Source organism: Dermacentor variabilis, chromosome 7, assembly GCF_050947875.1.
Source record: "Dermacentor variabilis isolate Ectoservices chromosome 7, ASM5094787v1, whole genome shotgun sequence".
Classification (NCBI taxonomy): Eukaryota; Metazoa; Arthropoda; class Arachnida; order Ixodida; family Ixodidae; genus Dermacentor; species Dermacentor variabilis.
The window spans coordinates 141,431,164-141,445,964 of NC_134574.1; the positions used below are offsets into that span (position 1 = coordinate 141,431,164).

The 14,801-nt window shown below is 43.7% G+C and overlaps 1 protein-coding gene across 1 annotated transcript in view; it reads right to left on the minus strand.

The window, feature by feature from the left end:
- LOC142588869 (uncharacterized) overlaps positions 1–14,801 on the minus strand; it is a 371,216-nt gene that overhangs the window by 154,982 nt on the left and 201,433 nt on the right. Inside the window, exons 84-94 of the mRNA XM_075700688.1 lie at positions 14,260–14,433; positions 12,726–12,863; positions 11,950–12,114; positions 10,559–10,726; positions 9,835–9,996; positions 8,337–8,690; positions 5,405–6,325; positions 4,659–4,811; positions 3,837–4,001; positions 3,074–3,187; positions 1,536–1,748 (exon numbers count right to left, since the gene is read on the minus strand). Of these exons, the coding sequence (XP_075556803.1) occupies positions 1,536–1,748; positions 3,074–3,187; positions 3,837–4,001; positions 4,659–4,811; positions 5,405–6,325; positions 8,337–8,690; positions 9,835–9,996; positions 10,559–10,726; positions 11,950–12,114; positions 12,726–12,863; positions 14,260–14,433 (2,727 nt within the window). The remainder of the gene's footprint in view (positions 1–1,535; positions 1,749–3,073; positions 3,188–3,836; positions 4,002–4,658; positions 4,812–5,404; positions 6,326–8,336; positions 8,691–9,834; positions 9,997–10,558; positions 10,727–11,949; positions 12,115–12,725; positions 12,864–14,259; positions 14,434–14,801) is intronic.

The following is a 14,801-nucleotide window of genomic DNA, read 5'->3' on the forward strand; positions in this document are numbered from 1 at the left end:
CCAACTAACCGAGAACTAAGGTGCAACGAAATGCATGCACTATGACAAAAGTGATCCCATTTCTTGACGCACGCCAGAGCACCGTGTTAAGCCCTTACCTTTCCTGTACCTTGCAGTGTGCTAAAATGCTGAGCAATTAGTTAACGTGCAACTAAGTTAGCTAAACCTAAGGCTCATGCATGAGGAAACCATGATCACTAAGGATTCGAGCAATGTAGTGACTCAGTTTATTGCTTACAGAGTCCTTACAGGTAGCTTTTTTTTTCACTCTGCGATGATAAATGATGTGACCTTATTGGAAGACACAAGGGGGGAGAGGGGAGAACAGTGAAGTAAATGCGGTACAGGCCGATAAACAAAGTGTGAAATAAATATACACAATATATGCAACACAAACTTAAGTGGTGAATTTCAACCGCTAACTGAACAGAATGTACATTAAAAAATATATATACAAAAGCAGTTTCTGGTTTACATTTGGAGGAAGTAAGATGTGGTAGAGAATTAATATACATGGCAGTAATATAGCTATCTACAGATAAGTACAGAAAATAGGTGTATAAAATCAGTACGAACGATGAAATAATCATAATCATCAAAGCGACATGAACAGTGAATGATGGGCACAGGCTAACTACATTAGGTGCTGAACCTAAGGGTTAGAGGTCTATAAGATTATTTTGTAAGGCACAATACAAATCTTCAAGCCTAAATGAGTACTCTTCTTCCTTTGCTTATGTTGTTTCTAGGGCTTAAAAGGCAACAACTGGCAATGGCAACAAAACAAAAATGTAAGAGCAACAATCCTGGTCCTTAAAAATCTTGCTGTACGAAACCTGCAACAACTGTAAGAACAACAGTCCTGGTCCTTCAAAATTCCATTGTGTAGAACCTGCAACAAACTGTTGCATCATGATTAGATGATTGTGTCTCATCTTTAATACCAGCCACCATATATTGTAAGTTACCCGAATAATAAAATGAGGCGGATAGCTTTGACTGCCTCGCAATGCTTAAGCAAATCATGTGGGAGTCTGGACACACAATCTACATCAGCCGTCAACAGCTGTACAGGCACTTGCTTTGACAGTGCATGTTGCAAAACACAAAGATTACGCAGGGCTAATCTACAAACCAGCTGCAAGAACTGTCCACAGTGCTGCGCATAATGAGCACACAGGTGTATAAAATAAGTTCACAGATTTAAAATTCTTACAGCAGTAAAGCGTTACGGCAAACTGATGCTACTGTGTGCAACCATGCATGTTAATGTGGACATTATACTAAACATCAAAGGTATGTAAACTAGCTAGATAAGCTCTGATAACGTAATTCAGCATGTAGACTGAACACACATTCTACGCAACTGTGTGCATAAAATGAATGAACCTGAGGCTAGGCAATTAAAACAAATTGTTCCAGTCGGTCTGTTCAGACGTGGGGCTGTGTCAGGGCCACTTGCACTCCGTTTGCGGGAAGTCCCAGGTGTAGATAACGACACAGATAAGCACGTATATGAACAAGTGTATAAACACCTTGTACTGCTCAACAAGGCAGCGGATTTGGACAAGGTCTCCGCCCGACACGGGTCGCTCCTTCAGCGACTCTTCGACTTCCTGGAGCGACACCTTCAGGGTGTCGGCGCCCTGCATCAGCTCTTGCCAGCGGGACTGAAGCGACGCCAGCCGGCCGGTCGCCTCGCTCGTCAGTTGCTCGAGCGTGGTTAGTTGGTCGCGTAGACTATCCACCTGGGAAGAGATGATTGCAACACTTTGGCATCCTGTAACTCGATTTTCCGAGTTGGAGGTTCTCGTACAAAGATTCGTAAATCTTCAAAGAGACCTCCAAGGACATTCTCAGAGTCTGCGAGATTGCTGCTGCCAGAAAAGCCTCCTATCATGGCTGGTTGATAAGTCCAGATAAAGTGTCAAGCTGCTAGCATACCAGGAAAGAAGCGTATGTGTGTGAAGTGTGGGACACCAGTCACGTGGTGGAGGTAGAGAGGAGATGGAAGAGCTTTTAAGAGTGTGTATATGTGTATGTATATGTAGTGCGAATAACAGTGGTCTGCTCCGGACCACCGTGAGTTGCACTTCGCTCCTTGAAGAGGCAGGGCGTGTGTCGAATGACCTTCTGAACAACACTTTGCAATGCAATGAACCCGGTTCAAATCATAGATCCAAGACCTCAATGAGAAATTCTAACACACTTAATCAGTAATGCCTAACACGTTTCTCTCGCATTCGCCGTTAAATCACCGCTTAATCACCATTGAACATATTTTCATAACACATTATCTTGTGCCAGTGGACATAAGAAATTGTGCATTAATCACTGAGTAATGTATTAACCGGCTGAAATTCGCCGATTAAAGAAGCACAGAAAGATGATTGAGTAGGTAACAATTCATAATTTGAAAAGGTACGTGAAATAAATGTGTACACAGGAGGAGCAAAAAAAAAAAAGAAAGTTGATAGTTGCTATTTGCGTTGTCTGTTCCTCTTGTGTCCGTGTTTTTGATACCAGCCTCTCCAATTCACTGATTAAATTTTGAAATTACTTGTTGCTCTTATGTAATCGGGACCTTTAAGAGTAAATAAATGATGATGATGATGATGACGATGATGATGATGATGATGATAACATGTTACAATAAGAAAACTGAAACCAGTCAGTAGTTAAGGCTTGTCCACACGATAGGTGTCCAAAGATAGCACCATTATCTGTCCGCAAACTTTCTTCCCACAAATCATTTCTCCACAAAGCCTTGCCCAAGCAACGCAGAATCAAAGTTAGGGGCACACCGGTGCATTTCTTTGCAGATTTTTGGGACGAATATTCAGTAACTGTTGCTTGGCTAAGGGAATCTGCCAAGCGGACATGTCTGTTTCCATTAGTTACTTCAAGCCTTTGCTGAAATATTCAGTGTATAAACTCAATGAGATTGTTAAAAGGCTGTCCATCTTTCATCCTTGTCTTGATCGTGTACGCTCTCTTTTTAAACTTGACAGACAAATATAATAATGCATTATCTATTGATACATGCAAGCAAGCAAATTACAAAAGCTATTACCTGAGAGCGAATAGGACCCTGGCTAACATCAGAGAGGCCGCCTTGCGTCTTGCTGGCAGCCTCAGTTACAACATCAAACAGGTGCTTTCCTTCAGAAAGGCTCTGATGAAGTTCCTGAAACGAGATGTGAGAACAGAAGTGTGAAAACGAACAAATGAACCAACTCGGCTAAACAGCAAGGCAAGGAAGTCATGAGACCTGATCACATGACCAAATTGAAAACAGTTTCAAAATGTAATGCTATGCTGTCTCAATTATCTCAATTACTGTATTAATGAGTGAGGTTTCTTTTGTTTTCTTATTGCTGCTGAGGTACAGTCTCATTGTTTTACGTTTTGAAGTGCAAGTTGTCGCTTTACCTGTGCGTTCTGACAGGCCTGTTGCATTCTCAAACCTGCGCTGTTATCACCCTATCTGAGGGTGCCTTCTACTTAACACCTCCAGCTCCTTCATGAACGCTTAATGAGCTGTACACGGGGTTTCTGCATTATGTAGTTTCTGCATAGTATGTATGCATCATGTAATTTCTGGATCATGTACAGATAACAGTTGGCCGAGAACCACTTTAGTCTTGATTCACCAACAGCTGCTCTGCTTGCTAAAATTGTTACTGCTAAATTAGCACTTTGCTTTTGGGGCCTCAAACTCAACCTATTGCACAGTGCTATGATCAGTGGTTGACGCTAGCTCATCGCAAAGAGCGCATTGCAAAGATTGTGATATCAGCCAAAAGTGAAACCCAAATTCATTAACACTGTCACACCTTGAGTTCTGCGAGGTGCTTCTGCACGGTGGCCAAGTCCGTGCCTGGCTCTTTCGCAGCGTTGAGTTTTCTCTGTGCGGCTTCGAGCCACTGGACAAACTTCTGCTTGGCCTTGTCGAACTCCTCCTGGCTGCCCAGGGTTCTCTGAAGCTTGGTGACATTCTCCTAGGCAGTAGAAGAACATTTTCGAAAAAGTTAAAAGGTCATCAATGAAAGGGACATGCATTGTTCTTACTTCAGTGTCTTATCCTTCTGAAAAGATACATTTAAAAGAATGTGACAGCAACAGGACAGGTCCTTTTCCTGTCTCAGAATCTGTCCTGTCCCCTTTTTCTTCATTTTTGTAAGTGCGGAAAATATTCGGTAATACTGAGTTCCCAACAATAGTTTTTGCCTTAGCTAAGGCATATCCACATTCAGTTGTCATCTGCATAAGTGCTGCAAGCACCCGTTTTATATAATTCCCAACAGCAATAAATATCTAAACTGTTGTTTTGAAAAGTGTGACGGCGTTTACATCCTCTCTCGATTCGTAGTGTTGAACACAACTGAGAAAACCGGTTAATGTAGCTGTGGGTTCTGATGAAATTTCATTTGACTAGGTAACCATCAAGGCATCCGGAAACACCAAATAATTGTAAGAACACTGAAACATCCATATTTGTAATTTTTATGGTCAGTGACAAGATTTATGATTGCAGTGATGATACAGTCATTGTGTCAGCAGCAAATCCAGACAGGAAGTGGGGTGAACAACCAATAATCATGCAAGCAAGTGACAAAATTGATGGCTTTTTTCAAGAATCTGGAAATCGCACTAACCTGGAGAGCCACCACGAGGGAAGTGTAGAGCGTGGACAACTTGACAGCCTGGTCTCGAACTGGTGTCTGCGCGCTGAGCAGAAGAAGCCGTTCACACTCCTCGTTCATCTCCTCCATGTCGGGCTTGTGGAAAGAAGCTTCTTCCAGAAGAGCCTGCATTGCCGACAAAGCCTTATTACACACATGTGACATGCTATGTGACGTGTCATGCGAACATTCCATTATATATAAGACACGTGCATCGTCACAATTTGTTCCATCCGAAATGAAGCTTTGAAAGAAGATGGCAAGTTGTTTGAACTTGTAAACATAGTGCTCCTAAAATTTGCACATTAACCGGAATGCGAAGCTACATATGAAATATTTAATGTGCACCATTTTTGCTTCCAACGAAAACATGACAATCTCTCACATGTGAATGTGCCGACATATATAAGGGTAAAAGCAAGAGGTAGCGAAAATAGAAAAGCAGGTAGTAAATCTGTATGGTGAACAGGCACCAAGGTAGGCAATACCCACGCATGCGCACTGAACCTACACACGAACACCAAATAAGAAAGCTGCAGACCTACTAAAAGTCGCATAACTTGTGGCCTCATCTGACACTACAAAACATACAATAGGTTCAGATCAACAATTCAAATCTATTTTGATAATCTATAGCTGCTAGTTGCAACTTGCAGCCACGGCTAGAGCTACCAAACATAGTTAGATTCAGACAAGTAACGCAGGTACACATCACTTACTTTTAGCTGCTTCAGGTGGTCGGCATCAACTGCGGTAGATGCCAGGGCAGGCTTGGCATTTCCTTCAAACTGTGACAGCCACTGGGACATTGTACCATACAGCTCTCCAAAGTGCTCCCAGCACTGCAGGCACTCGTCGAGAGAGTCCTGAGCATCCTCAACGCCGTGCTCGAGCTGTTCCAAGTCCTGGCGCAGCTCCTGAAGGTTCTCCTGGAGCCGTTCTTTGCCGGACTGGTTCAGGCATGGGGACACCTCCTCCGTGGACTGCGCTACGTCCTTCACGAGAGCAACTCCGGTCGGCAGGCTTTCTCGGAGTTTCGAAAGCTGGGTTGCCTTCTCGCGGACGACAGCTTGGCTGCCCGTTGCATCAGAACACTTCTGCAGCTTCAGCTTGGCCTCCTTCAGCCACTGAACGGCCTGGGCATGGATGGATCGCTGCCGCTCCAGCGCTTCCACCTCCTTTTCCAGGCGGGCAGCCAGCTCTTCGGCTTCCTTCTGGAGTTCGGAGAAGTCTGCGATCATCTTCTTACGTTCCGGCGTGTTCAGCTGCTTTGTTTCCTGGAGCCGCTTCTCCAGGCTCGCCGCCGTGCCAGACTTGGAGGCGGCGTCGGCTGCGATAGCCTTGATCTTGTCGAGACGCGTCTTCTTTTCCACTGCACCAGAGGCCTGTTCAGCACCGGATTTGGCTTCGGCAAGTTGTGCCCGGGCTTCGCTAAGCCACGACTCAAACTGCTGAAGCTCCTGGGCAAGCTCTCCAAGGGCTGACAACTGCTCGGAGAGCGCGGAGCGCACGGCGGAGACTTCCTGGAGCAGGCGCTCAAACTCAGCAGATGTGTTGTCAGCACTTTCGCGGATTGTTTTGACACCTTCAGCAGATGTTGTTTCAATCACCTTGTCTGTAAGCTCCATCATGTAAGACACCTAAAAGAAAGTGTGTTGGGATATTGAAGTAAAAAGATTTAAAGATTCTTACTGACCTTATAAAGCTGGCCACGAGCAAGCTACTACATTCTATGTTAGGTTTTTTCTTTCCTTTTATTTTTAACCCTTCAAACCACCACCAAAACAAACATTCACATTTACCTCAGCCAAACAGACGTGGCGACAGACCTTGGGTTTTCAAACAGGCAATTGTGTCTTAAGTAAAAAATAGTCATGACAGTCTTAAGTATTCTTCCTACCCTGAATTTCTAAGCAAGTTCAAAGTTTATTTGTCATGTTTCAGACCCACAGGTGCTCTGAACACTGAACAGTGCCAAAAATATCTTGTATTTTGAGGAAGATTCAAGAAGTGGGAAAATGAGCAGGTTTCAACCATAAGGTTTAAGCGAAACTGATTTTCTCTCAATATACACATTTTTTAGCAGTGTGTTCAGAGGGGCTGGTTGGTTCATCATCGGAATAAAACAGAAACAGGGCGACACAGTACAAGCGTATAAAGAGCACAGGACATAGTGCTCTGTCCTGTGGTCATTACTCGCTCGTCCTGTGTCACACTGTTTCCATTTTGATCCAGTGCACATTTGATTCACCCAGAAGACTCACTCGCTCACTCACTACAAACAACAAAATGGACAATGAAGATTTGCATGAAATAATTTATAAATCTAGCACCTGTTTTCTTGACTTCTTGCACCTGCTTATACATAGTCACATTTCATTAACATGTCTTACATACCCCACTGTATTCGTTGTTCTTTTACCCCTATTTTGGGGCATAGGCGACCCTCTTGCATTTCCTTCCTGCTGCTGCAAGTGGCTTATCTAGGTGCCATTTAATCTATTTATGGCCATTCAGTGTTTGCTTTTCGTTCTGTGCTCCGTACTTACAATGGTTTTTACTGATATCAGCAGTTAATTTCTAGAAAACTTGTCTTGTATGTAAGTAAAACAATAATGTTATGTCACTCTTTCAGAAACTTTTAGTGGTCATCATGGGCAAATGGGAAGAGCTAAAATTTGGAATGGAGAGATTGAAAGACTTGAATATATTAACCGCCAATTTTTGCAGACATTAGACAATCCTAATTGAAGTACTTAAGTGTCAAAGATGGTACAAAAGCTATGAGAGAATCGTCGCAACGAGGAGAAATGTTCCACAAACGCCAAAGTGAAGACGGAAGCCCACGCAGGAGACAGTGCGAGAAGTGAAGCAGGAACAGAAAAACCTTCTTCAAGTTAACTGCATGTTCCTGTGAATGACTCAAGAGTAGAAAGAGTCTGAGTCTGTCTTTTTTGTTTGTTTGTTTCACCGCTCTCCCCTTGAGCTTTACTTATATGTGCAGCTTCAGGAGTATGAAAAGCATTGTGCTGTTAGCTGTCATAAACACCCATAAGAACGACTATTGAGGTTCGACGTCACAAAGTAATGCTGGGGCTATGGGCAGCTGTAGTGACGGGGGACTCCAGATCAACTATGAGCACCTGAGATTCCTTAACATGCACCATCCAGAGCACAGTTAACAATCAAATTAACTCATGGGGTTCGACAACCAGAAACTTCACAGTGCATTAGGAGGGATCCCATAGCGGAGGGCTCTGGATTAATGTTGACCAACTGGAGATCTTCAACATGCACCCAAAGTGAGGTACACAGGCATTTTTTGCATTCAGCCTCCTCCATCGGATTGCAGCTGTTGCGGCCAGGCGTCGAACCCATTACCTCGTGCTTGGCAGCAGAATGCCATAGGCAGTGAGACACAGCAGCAGGTTACCAATGAAACAACACTTAAACAAAACGAGAAAGAAGGCTTCAGAAGGACTTCAGTTTGACCTAGTTGGCGTTTACTGTATATCATACTGACCGCAAATAAAGCCGGGGACAGCAGGAGGGAACCTGTATTGTCTTTGTGTTCCCTTCTGCTGTCCCCGTCTTTATTTGCGGTCAATATGATATGCAGAGAAAGAAGGCATAGGAAAGACAAGGTCAGACCTTGTTTCGACCCTGCTGCAACGTCGCCCAGAGCAGGTCGAGGCTCCTGAGGCGGGACTCGGCGTCGTCCATGGTGGCCGAGGGCTTCTGCAGCTCGCGCAGCCGCTCCTGGGTGCTGTCGAGCAGCTCGGACACCTCGCCGTACATGCACTGCTGCTGCTGGTGCTCCTGGTAGTGCTGCTCAAGGGCGTGCAGCACCTCCTTGGCCAGCGACAGCAGGCTGGTGTAGCGCGCCGACAGCTGCGTGAACTGGTTGCAGATGCTCGAGTCCGAGTACGTCTCCAGGAGCAGCTGCGCCTTCAGGTTGAGCGTGTCGAACTCGGACTGCCACTCGAACACGGTCTGCAGCAGGACCTGCACAAGCGGCGAAGGTCGGCGACGCTCGGGTGAAACGAAGCAAATTCAAGAGACCCCTGCCTCCCTGTCAAAGAAAGGGGGTTCTATTTCTCGGTCGTAAGTTCGATGTAGAAGTACGCGCCAGCTCTGTCTGAAGTGAGAAAATTTTCTATTTGTTCTAAAACTCACAACGTAAATACGTAATGTGAAAGCCAGTACATCTTTTTGATGTACTAGTTGAAGGACGTACAGTCTATGTGAAAAGTTCACGAGGCATGCATTAGAATAAAATGGAATGCTTTATCTTGGCACAAATAAATATGCACAATTCCAGTTCCGGTAAGCCTTGTGTGGTTTGTGTGCGCAACTGGGAAATTTGAGCTTGGAATAACCTAATCTATGTAACATGGTTTCTTATAAGAAACCATGCTGAATTTTGCTGAATTTATGAACATTTTGCATCAGCAGCCAGTAAAATCGTTTAACCCCATGTTGTTTACATACAGTAGTACAGACGAATACTGTCCCATGCTGCGCACTCTCTGGCTATGAAAAAATTGAGCTTTTTATCATGTCTTGTGCCCCATAAACTTTTGACATCGATGGTAAACTTGTATTGCTTGCCAAAGGACTCGGTGATAAGCTGGCAAGCAGGCACTCTTGAGTAAGTGAACAATGAATAAATTCTTCAATGGGCGCGAGTGAAAAATACCCTGACACCATTTTCATCTTATAGAAGTCCCTTATGTCTGCTTGATCAGTCATCTTGGAGCTGCAAATGAAGTTCAAGCTGTGTTCAAAACTACTGAAGCATAACCAAAAGCTGGACAAACCTGTATGCATCATACCTGTCATAAAATATGATGTAAAACATCAAATGTATTCTTTTTTTCTTATCACACTGTTTTGCTGCATCACTCGAACATATTTCATAACTCAAATAAAGCTGTGCTCACACAGAACTGGCAAAACAATAGAGAGTTCTAGGTCAAAGCTAGGGGATACACACCACAGCACATACAAAAGAATGCAAAATAAGCACAAGAGAATGCAAGCATGGCGTTGGGCTTTGGGTACGCGAAGACGCTGGGACGTGCTGTTTTAATAACTCCTTAATTTCAGCGACCATCACTGATGACCGGCAAATGTGTTGGTGACTTGCCTGGAACTCTTCCAGTTTGACCCGCTTGGACTCGAGGTCAGGCTGCAGTTGCTGGAACGAGCGAACCTGCGGCTCGTGCTGGTTCAGCCAGTCCTGGCAACGGCGGAACTGCTCCTCGTACTCGTCCCACTTGACTAGGCCCACATCCAGTGCAGATTTGACCTGCATCGAGCAACGATGACCCACAAATGTCGGCACTCGAGTAGGAGCCTTGAAGAGGCACCGGACGGTGCTGGCTATGGGCACCATCCTAACCTAACGTAACTTCGCAGAAGCATGCTGACAATTGCTCCGCCTGATTGTCTCCTTTTGAAATGCGAGGATAAGCATGTCACAGAGTTAATCGCTGCATGAGCAGGTCTAACACTGCCAAGACAGATCAAGGCAATTATAAGGAGCAGAGGTACAATGCTACTGCTCCAGCAAGTTCACCCCGAACACAATGAGAATACCTACTACATCAAGCAACTCGTGTCATTCAGCTTTACTTGCTAAACATCACCACTCACTGCATAGATTGTTATATTAAAGAAACTTTAAAAGGAGCTGGTAACGCTGCTTATCGTATACATAGTTCTTCTTTCTTTTTTAATGCAAGTATAAACAGAAGGTCTCGCACTGTCTCTTGATTATGAGGACTCCGTCTGTATTTATCTCTTCTTTGACATCTACATGTTCAGATTTATAAGAACGAAACTTGAATTTGAAATCAAGGTACCAGTACCTGTGCCATGCGTTCTTCGAATTCCTCCACGGCCTTGACCAGCTGGCCAGCCTCTTGGTCGACGTGCTGCTGTTCTGCCTCGTCCTCCATGAAGCCACGCGCCGTCTCTGCCAGGGCGAGCATGAGCTGCAGCCGCTTCTGCCCTTCCTCCTGCTCGGCCTCTAGCACCTGTTGCGTTCGAAAGCGACATTGTGGAACGTCCATTCACAAAGACATCAAGCAATGCCAGCAGGATGACTTTGCCCCTCGCAATGTGTAAAATAGGAAATGTGTACAACTGGTGCTAATTCGAACTCCTAGGGACCATGCTCTTTTCTTAAATTTTCAGAAGCTTCAATTATTCGAAGTCACAAAAGAAAAGGGGATAAGAAACAGAACAGCAGCTTATTATACAAATGAATACACACGCCTTCCTGTGTTCAAACACACATACGCAGGGTCTGTAGCAGCCTTTCCGGAAAAAATTCAAGTATTTTCAAGAACATTGAAGGCCCTGACAAAGCATATTCGAGCATTAAAGCATCGTGATGCGTGACAGCTGAACAGCAAAACACTGCCTCAAACGAGCAAATATATATATATATATTTTGTTCTTTATGTACAGTATGAAAAGCTGCTTGCTAAGCCTTTTCCACATAAACAACCACCCAGCCACCATAAACAATATGGCTCCCTGCCCCACAAGATACAAATCGGGTCAGGTTGTCTGGACTCTTCGCTCACATAAACCTCATGGTCAGATACACAAGAAAATCCACAAAGATTAGCCAAAAGCAAAATTCAAGAGTTTTAAACACTCAGTCATACTCGAGAGCTTTCAGGACCTCGAAAACCGCAGTTTCGCATTCAAGGATCTCAATGACCACTACGAACCCCGCGTACGACCAGAACAGCACACAAATAGGTATGCATATTGATCGGGTTATGCTTGAGGTGAATGTGTAAGCAGCACCATCACATAGTGGCACTTATCAACATACATATCGGTCTAAGTATCAAACGCGGGCACGTTTTAACCACTCACACACAATAAATGTCCCCTACTGGCTGTTTTTGGCTGCATTCCTTTACACCTGGTACACCCACAAAGTTCGAATTAACTAAAATCCTTACTAGGCATGTCTGAGGTAATCTGCTTCAAACTGCATTAGATATATAGTATTAGTAAAAAAATGAGGAAACATATTGAACAAACCTAATCTTGAGGTTTATCTGCAGTAATACTTATTCTTATTTATCTGAGCTTGGAATACCAGTACAGCACAGTACCAGCACTAGTACCATTACAGGTACCAGCACCCCTACTGGTACCTGTACATTGTATTCATTCATGGAATTGACATACTGAAAATAATGAGGGGAAAAAACAACACGAAAGCATGCGGGACTACCTTCAGTGTGCCATGTTTGCTTCTCAACTCATTGCGGTCACCCGAAGGCTCCGCACACTTGTTCAGTTTTTCCTGCGCCTGTTCCAGCCAGGAACTGAGGTTAGCGCAGGCGTCCATGAACTCTTGCAGATGGCCCATGACAGACTTCTGCTGCCGCAGAAATTCCTGCACGTTCACAGAACAAGATTTTTGAATGTTAGTAGTTGAACGACAAGCCACTAATTCATTAAGTACGTCATTCGCGCTAAAAATGAAGTTCACAAGAATAAAAAGACTAATTACTAGGATGAAGACGTTACTTGTTGCCATGCCAAGCAACTATAGCCAAGGCCTTAAAGAAACAGAAAGACACAGTACATACAAGTACTCATTGAAAGGATGACTGCATGCTGCTAATATTCACTCTATTTAACCGCTTCTGCCCTAGATCCTTGTCATCACCAGCTTAGCAAAATGATGAAACGAAAAAGTTGCTCTTCTGCTTCCCAAAAGTTTGCTGTTAACTGTTCATCTCTGAGTAGCTACTAGTAGCGAAGATGCCATGTGAGTTGCACGAACTATACATGAGACATGCTTTTTTTTTTTCTTCTATTCGAAAGGGAGGTGATGTTGTGTTGGGAGACTGCACATTGCAGATAGCCCCACTTCTGTTTTTTGTTGTCTGCTGAAAATAAAACTTGTGTCATATTCACTAATGTTACCTATTAGCTGACAAGTGGCAGATAGAAGACATACGAGCACATAATGTTCGCAATGAAACACGATAGATTGCCCACCTTGACAGAGCCGGCCAGGTTGTTGTATTTTCCTGAGATCTCGGGCTTGGGGGCTGCCGAGGTCTGCTGGAGCTCCTGAGCCTTGATGGCGAGAGACTCAACCATGGGCTCGAATGACTCGACATCCTTTACAAGGCTCTGAAATGATATAAACAGGTGGACAGGTGTAAGTGATTGGCAGTTACCGTATTTTCCCAAATATAACTCAAGCTTTTTTCTTAATATTTCCCGCCTCCGAACATGCCTCATGTGATAGTATTCAGCTTGATGATACATATAAATCGTAATATATTTTTTTCCTTTTTCAGAAAGACTGGAAGTCCCTCCTCCCATCACGTTATATTTGTGGTCACATTATTTAAGGTGTAAATACAGTAATTATGAAACGTCAGCAATCCAATAATTTGTGGATAATGCGCTCTGAGGGACAACGCTGTTGACTGAGGCCTTGTAGGATAAACTTGGATGACCGCATTACGTGAGTTATAAAACTTGGTAGATAACTTTTCAGAACTTTTATGATTTTGACCAATTCTCATTAGAACATTGAGTCAGTCCTCATTTATTTATTTTTTCATATCAAGAAAGGTACAAGAGCCAAATATGATTGAGGCACGTGATTGAGGTTCCTGCAGCTCAACAAGGTACAACAACACTACGAAACTACAATGTGGTATGTTAAAAACAAGAAAAACTCAGACGGCTTGCCAAAATGGATATTTGCAAGTCAGAATATACGTATAAAATACGCGCTCCACACAGCCACTATAATCTAGCTTGATCTATTAAATGGGATAAATATCATTAGTATCGGGTCAGTTTATGCCAAGTTATAATACCTCATTTCCCTTGATTTGACTAGAGTGCCAGAGATAATGCTTTTTTAAACAGTGAACATAGATAGCAACAGAGATAAAATGAAAGGGAAGAACACAGAGGATCTCTCTGCTTGACTACCCCGTAATATGGGAGGGAAAATGGATGTGAAAGGTGAATGAAAAGAGAAAAAAAAAGAAAGAAAGGAGGAAAGAATGAAAAAGGAAACTAAGGCTATCTGTGAGGATACTCTCATACACAATCTGTCAAAGCACCATACAACACAGTGACAGTGTCACACCGAGAGTCATACACCATCACACTATGCACAATGTCACACCCAATCAGACTGTTGCAAAATCTAGTCGCCCCTGCCTAAAGGGCAAATAGGGTTGCAATGTAGAGGTCCCTTAATATTATTACGGAGGCACTTGTGTACGAATGCGGCAACGGTGCTGCAGTGCCCTGTAGAGCAAAGAATACAAGTTTCTGAGGAACACTGCATGAGCGGCTGTTTGGCCATAATGTTTTGATAAACCTACACACGTATTGTAGGTACGTCCTTTATTTTCTACTTGCATGTCATCCCTGTCACAATACCAACCTGCCACATTAAAGTACGGTAAAAGAAAGATTTGATGCCCAGGTGAGGATTTTGCTAGGCAACATTTAGAGGGAACGGCAAGGAAATGGTAAGAGGCTAGTAGGTTGAGCTTACGTTGGCCCTCCTGAGCCTGGCCTTGCGTTGCGTGACCGACTCCTTGACGGAAGTGCTCTGGCGTTTCTTCTTGACTTCCTCCAGCTGATTGTCGTGGTCGGCAATCCACTGCAAGAGGCGCTGCTCCGAGGAACTGTAGTCGGTCCACTGAAGAAGGGCTGTCTCCAGAGATACCTGCCCAGAACGAGGGATAATTTACAACGACGAGTGATTAAGTTTGGCAAAGATTGTATTTGCTTTAGCTTAAGCACAATATTTTTTTGTCTCCTCCATGCCCATGTTTAGCAAAGTGGAGACAGGCGTTTAGAGTTGAAGCAAATGAGATGAAAAAGTAAATTCTAAGCAGTAAATATGATTTTCTGGTAGGTGATATCAAAAGGAAACAATCCAAAGTGATTTTGAATGTAAGAAGAAAGAAAAAAGTAAGTTGGTAAGGTAAACTAACACTTGCTGCTACAACAATTATTTACAGACACTAAACAGCACTGTCACCTGAGATTACGTATTTTCCACTGCTCAAACAGCTGTTCCTGATGTGCAAT